This window comes from Oncorhynchus mykiss, chromosome 3, assembly GCF_013265735.2.
Source record: "Oncorhynchus mykiss isolate Arlee chromosome 3, USDA_OmykA_1.1, whole genome shotgun sequence".
NCBI classification, from domain to species: Eukaryota; Metazoa; Chordata; class Actinopteri; order Salmoniformes; family Salmonidae; genus Oncorhynchus; species Oncorhynchus mykiss.
Window position 1 is genome coordinate 9,044,877 of NC_048567.1, and position 6,906 is coordinate 9,051,782.

The 6,906-nt window shown below is 44.9% G+C and overlaps 1 protein-coding gene across 1 annotated transcript in view; it reads right to left on the minus strand.

The window, feature by feature from the left end:
- Window positions 1-5,986, minus strand: part of LOC110520814 (integrin alpha-10) — a 62,779-nt gene extending 56,793 nt beyond the window's left edge. The window contains exon 1 of the mRNA XM_036968013.1: window positions 5,017-5,986. Coding sequence (XP_036823908.1) covers window positions 5,017-5,068 — 52 coding nt within the window. The 5' untranslated portion in view covers window positions 5,069-5,986. The remainder of the gene's footprint in view (window positions 1-5,016) is intronic.
- Window positions 5,987-6,906: the final 920 nt, after the last annotated feature.

The window sequence follows — 6,906 nt, forward strand, 5'->3', positions numbered from 1 at the left end:
CCTCTTCCTCCTGTACCCCCTCCCCGGGTCTTCACCCTCACCACCACCCCACCCTCCACTCCCATTTTCAGCTGGTTTATATGGGTCTGTACCACAGGCTGTCTGACCATGGATCGTCATGACAACTGACTGTAAACATTTATGCAGCCAAACCCCGTCCAGATTCAGATTCCTCTCTCTATTCAACCACATGATCGGCTCGCAATGCTCTTGCTGATATGTGTGTGTGTGTGTGTGTGTGTGTGTGTGTGTGTGTGTGTGTGTGTGTGTGTGTGTGTGTGTGTGTGTGTGTGTGTGTGTGTGTGTGTGTGTGTGTGTGTGTGTGTGTGTGTGTGTGTGTGTGTGTGTGTGTTTGTGTGTACTGCTACTGAATGATGTATTCGGGGATGACAGGTCAGTGGAGTTGACAGCACAGTGTTACGTGTGTTACAGATGAATGGCAGCCTGACCACAGACGTGTGTTAAGTATGGAGACTACATGTGGCTCTGATTTATGGCATTTCAAATGGACCACTGTCTCTCTATCACAGCTTTTCTCTCTCTCTCTCTCACCCACACACACACACGTTTTATACTTTAAACTATCTACCAATCTTTCTACCACTCACTCCCATCATTTTATTTTGTTCACTTCTTTATCTGCTCTCCTCTTCATCTCTTGTTGTCTTCACATGTCTGCAGTGGCCTCTTGGCTTATACTTTGGTCGTCTCTGGTAGTCCATGCAATGATGACCACAGTAGGTGTCTGCCTCGCTGTTTCTCTAGTATTCATTGAATTACAAGGCTTCTCGCTCTACCCCCCCCCCCCCTCCCCATTTCTCTTGCTCTCTGACTCACCTCCATCATGTTCCCATCTCTATCAGTCCCTAGTGCGGTATGGGGGTGGAAGAGAGTGGGAGTGAAAAAGGAAGACAGAGAAGGAAAGAGATATAATGGACAGCAAGAGGGAGGGAAAGAGAGAGGGACCAATGAGAGAAACAGAAAGAGACATTGGGAGAAGAGAAAGTGTGCAGGAGAAGGACTGGGAAGAAATTGGTAAAGGAGAGAGAAGAGAGAGACAGAGAGATTGTGTAGGAGAAGGACTGGGGAGAGGATAGGAGAGGAGCAAGAGAGACTGGGAGAAGAGAGATTGTGTAGAAGAAGGACTGGGAAGAAGAGAAGGACTGGGAAGAGGATAGGAGAGGAGAGAGAGAGATTGGGAGAAGATATATTGTGTAGGAGAAGGACTGGGGACAGGAGAGAGAGAGAGAGAAGAGAAGGAATTCCCCAGCTATCCCCCCATACACACACCTGTGTTCTACATCTCAGTAAAACATAACAGAGCAACTAACAGTACTGGTATGCCTGGTTACCACACTGGGGAGGCCTGCTCAAACCATCAACATCACACACACACAGTCAATACATGCATGTCTCAAACAGGTAATGAAGTGTAGTACAGACTAACCACAAACAGCGTCTGACTATGGTGACTTCAATGCATTCCTTCCTCATTCATTCCTCAGGATCAGCAGGAGGAGACAGACGTGGCCTGAACAGACAGCAGTGTTGTGTTGTGCTGGACTGGTACATGGCCTGAACAGACAGCAGTGTTGTGTTGTACTGGCTGGACTGGTACATGGTCTGAACAGACAGCAGTATTGTGTTGTACTGGACTGGTACATGGCCTGAACAGAGAGCAGTGTTGTGTTGTACTGGACTGGTACATGGCCTGAACAGACAGCAGTGTTGTGTTGAGAGGGCTCAGAACGCACCCTTGTGGGGCCCCAGTGTTGAGGATCAGCGGGGTGGAGATGTTGTTGCCTACCCTCACCACCTGAGGGCGGCCCGTCAGGAAGTCCAGTACCCAGTTGCACAGGGCGGGGTCGAGACCCAGGGTCTCGAGCTTGATGACGAGCTTGGAGGGCACTATGGTGTTAAATGCCGAGCTGTAGTCGATGAACAGCATTCTCACATAGGTATTCCTCTTGTCCAGATGGGTTAGGGCAGTGTGCAGTGTGGTTGAGATTGCATCGTCTGTGGACCTATTTGGGCGGTAAGCAAATTGGAGTGGGTCTAGGGTGTCAGGTAGGGTGGAGGTGATATGGTCCTTGACTAGTCTCTCAAAGCCCTTCATGATGACGGAAGTGAGTGCTACGGGGCGGTAGTCGTTTAACTCAGTTACCTTAGCTTTCTTGGGAAAAGGAACAATGGTGGCCCTCTTGAAGCATGTGGGAACAACAGACTGGGATAGGGATTGATTGAATATGTCCGTAAACACACCAGCCAGCTGGTCTGCGCATGCTCTGAGGGCGCGGCTGGGGATGCCGTCTGGGCCTGCAGCCTTGCGAGGGTTGACACGTTTAAATGTTTTCCTCACGTCGGCTGCAGTGAAGGAGAGTCCGCATGTTTTAGTTGCGGGCCGTGTCAGTGGCACTGTATTGTCCTCAAAGCGGGCAAAAAAGTGATTTAGTCTGCCTGGGAGCAAGACATCCTGGTCCGTGACGGGGCTGGTTTTCTTTTTGTAATCCGTGATTGACTGTAGACCCTGCCACATACCTCTTGTGTCTGAGCCGTTGAATTGTGATTCTACTTTGCCTCTATACTGACGCTTAGCTTGTTTGATTGCCTTGCGGAGGGAATAGTTACACTGTTTGTATTCGGTCATGTTTCCGGTCACCTTGCCCTGATTAAAAGCAGTGGTTCACGCTTTCAGTTTCACGCGAATGCTGCCATCAATAAACGGTTTCTGGTTTGGGAATGTTTTAATCGTTGCTATGGGAACGACATCTTCAAAGCACGTTCTAATGAACTCGCTCACCGAATCAGCGTATTCGTCAATGTTGTTGTCTGACGCAATACGAAACATATCCCAGTCCACGTGATGGAAGCAGTCTTGGAGTGTGGAATCAGATTGGTCGGACCAGCGTTGAACAGACCTCAGCGCGGGAGCTTCTTGTTTTAGTTTCTGTCTGTAGGCAGGGATCAACAAAATGGAGTTGTGGTCAGCTTTTCCGAAAGTGTTCCACAGGGATGCTGGCCATGTTGACTCCAATGCTTCCCACAGTTGTGTCAAATTGGCTCGATGTCCTTTGGGTGGTGGAACATTCTTAATACACACAGGAAACTGTTGAGTGTGAAAAACCTAGCATCATTGCAGTTCTTGACACTCAAACCGGTGTGCCTGGCACCTACTACCATACCCTGTTCAAAGGCACTTAAATATTTTGTCTTGCACACTCACCCTCTGAATGGCACACATACACAATCCATGTCTCAATTGTCTCAAGGCCTAAAAATCATTTTTTAACATGCCTCCCCTTCATCTACACTGATTGAAGTGGATTTAACAGGTGACATCAATAAGGGATCATAACTTTCACCTGGATTCACCTGGTCAGTCTATCATGGAAAGAGCTGGTGTTCTTAATGTTTTGTACACTCAGTGTATGGATTCATAGATCCAAAAAGCTACTTCTAAACACCCCACCTTTAAGTAAGATACATACACTCAGTGTATGGATTCATAGATCCAAAAAGCTACTTCTAAACACCCCACCTTTAAGTAAGATGTCTACTGCCTACTTATTACAGTGTTATACACTGTGGACATACTTCTGAACAGTCCAGGATCATCATGGAGCTCAACATGCTCTACTAGAGTGGGATGGAGAAATCTTACAGGGTCTAGCTTTACTGTATCATGCCTTGCAATAGACTACCGTGATTCTGCCCTGTCTAATAATAGCATATCTTCATTCCTTTCATGGCCACTCACTGCACAGTAACGTAGTAATTTACTCCCTGCTTATCGACTGTGTCAACACTCATTCCTGGTGAAACTATAATAGTATTTTCTCTCCTCTCCTGCCGTCTAACAGGAGTCAGTGAGTGAGGTGTGTTATGGCACAGGTAACATGCAGGGGTTGGGAGAGATGGATATTACTGATAGAATGTAGGTCTAACCCTCCCACTGGCATCAGTGTAGCAATTCAGGGGAGGGGGCGGGGTTTGATCCAGCAACCAGCAGGAGAGAAGATAGCCCTACGCATTGAGGAAGCTATGTAAGTTAATTACCATACTGTACAGTTAAACCTCGCAGGAGGGCAAAAAAGGCCAGACTGCAGAATCCCACTTCTGCCACCAATGTAGTGATTAAGGTGGCAGTCAAAATGGGGTTTGAACCAGCAACCCTGTGGTTAGAGGTGAAAGTGGAAAACCTCTTGTGCCATAAAGGTCTAGACCCCATGGCAGTGGCTGGGCATTATCTCTCACATGATGTAGGCCTACAGGGAGGCGATATGTAGCTTTCTAAATATCCCTGCCTCAGACTGTGTACCTTAGAGAATGATGCCTGCAGTTGTTTAGGTGAATCACTTAAACTTCAAGTTCTTTGAGCTTTGAGACCTGGAGAAAAGCCATATTGTGTATAAATATAACACATGACTCATTATCACAACAGAAATCCCAACATAAACTCACATACACGGCTGGTTGTTTGAAGATAAGGAGTGAGTCCACTGAGGGTCCACTGAGGGAGCTCCAGTAGGTAACCTGATTACCATATCATACAATTGGACAGGGGAGCAGCAGCAGGGGGGAACCAGGGAAACAGCTGTATGCCTACACAGTAAATAGCTGGGCCAAGTCTCAGCATAGAGAATGACCCTGCACACTGTAGTGGTTATAGAGGTCTTTCAACTGGTTTACAGGATCGGTGTTTATGTTCTAGGACCTATGATGTACTGTAGGTGCATTAGCTGGCTGTGCCATAAAGTTCCAGAGACTTCTCTGCAGATGTTGTATGTCCTACAATGCCATTGGGATAACGAATACCCTGATGAATCTCGAACTAGAAAATGCCAAATGTTCATGAACATGTTTGTATAGGCTACTTAAACTTTCAAAATGCTGTCATTGAAGTGACTTTGTTAAGGGTCATGGTCGGGGTCAAGGATTTAAAGGTATTCGTGAGAAAAAAAACAGCTCTAGAAAGGTTGAGATGATAGACAACGTGACAACTGGTTACAAACTTACCTTTGAGGAGAACAATGAACTTGAGGAGTAGCAGGTATTTGTGCAGCTCCATGTTGTAAAGGATGGAAGGGCTCTCTTTCTGTTCCGGACTTGGGCTTTAATTTCCCTAGAGTTCGTTTCAATTCAGTGCTCCGGCACGAGTCTTTCAACTCGATGTGTTCCCCAGGGATCCGTGAAAACCGTAAAAACACAGTTCCAGTGGTATTGCTTGGGCGCGTTGTAATGTAACCGTGTTGGGTTGCTTCCGACAACCCTGCTTCACATATTATTCAGGGAAAAACAGACTACTTAGTTATTGTCTGTTGCTGTAACCATTATCAGGTTTAACGATATGTTGACAGCTTTTTAATGAATTAAACAGAGGTTGTTCTAGGTTTATTTTATTTATGACAAACAGTAGCCTAAACTATCTAAATATTTTGGGGCTGGAATATGTGCCATAAATTATTACCTTAACCTGTGCGCAACTAACACCTCAAACGTCTAAACAACTAGTCAAAAACAACTAAACAACTGATTCAAGCTCAAAACCAACACCTGTCCCGAAGAAAAGTCAAATTTAGTGTCGTTAAACCTTCACTAAAGCGTAACAGATTCTCAAATGCATGTTTAATTGCTTCCAATAAAGAAAAACCCATAAGCCTAACTATAAGTCAGATAGTCTACTTTTCTATTGCTGAATGTTCCTCCTGGCTCGACGCTCCAAAAATTATCTGAAAAAAATACCCATATTCATCTTTCAACCAAACAGTTTGAGGTAAATTAATGTTTGGGTTTTCTTGACAACTTTTCTGTTTCAATTTTCACACTTCTGGTTGGTTATATCCATCTTTTTCGTCGTTTTCCCTCAATTATAGCGATTGTATCCCTCATTGAATAGTGGAGTTTTACTCCAAAGCAACAATCAATAGCGCTTTTATTCCAGCGCGAGGAGACCTTCCTTCCCTCGCGCGTCCCTCAACTCGACTTCTCTCTCAGCGCTCGCCTGGTTCGCATTTTGAAAACCGCAAACGACTTTCTCTCTCTCTCTCTTTCTCTCTCTCGATTCATTTTTTTTCTCTCTCTCTCTCAATTAAATCTCTCTCCCAATTATATATCTGTCTCTTTCTCTCAATTCAATTGAAGGGCTTTATTGGCATGGGAAACATATGTTTACATTGTCAAAACAAGTGAAATAGATAATAAACAAAAGTGAAATAAACAATAAAACATCAACAGTAAACATTACACTCACAGAAGTTCCAAAAGAATAAAGACGTTTCAATTGTCATATTATGTCTATATACAGTGTTGTAACAATAGTGTAATTGTGTAATCTGAGGGAAATATGTGTCTCTAATATGGTCATGTATTTGGCAGGAGGTTAGGAAGCGCAGCTCAGTTACCACATCATTTTGTGGGCAGTGTGCACATAGCTTGTCTTCTCTTGAGAGCCAGGTCTGCCTATGGCGGCCTTTCTCAATAGCAATACACACACACACACACACACACACTGTGTCTCCGTCAGTCTGTCTGTCTCCATCTAACTGTCATAAATACGTTCAACTTCGGGATGATACTGAATCAGTACTGGAGACCACTTTAAAGCTCTCTGAGGCCACCTAGTGGTCTCTGGTCACCTGGTTGAGAGTTGTGGATGTAGTTCACTCAACATCCACAGGATTGCGCCAGTGCGTCATTAATTCAGTCTTCCAAATGCTGTGGGTCAGCTAGCCAATTCGTTAGACTATTGAGATACACTCTAGGTTTGACCCACCTGTTCACAATTAAAAGTGCTTTACTCAAATATTTATCAAATTCCTTGATCCTCATGGTTTGTGAAATTCAATTTTTCCTTTATGGAATTGTATTCCGTTACAGCTACGGACAAAGACATGAAGGCCTTTGCAG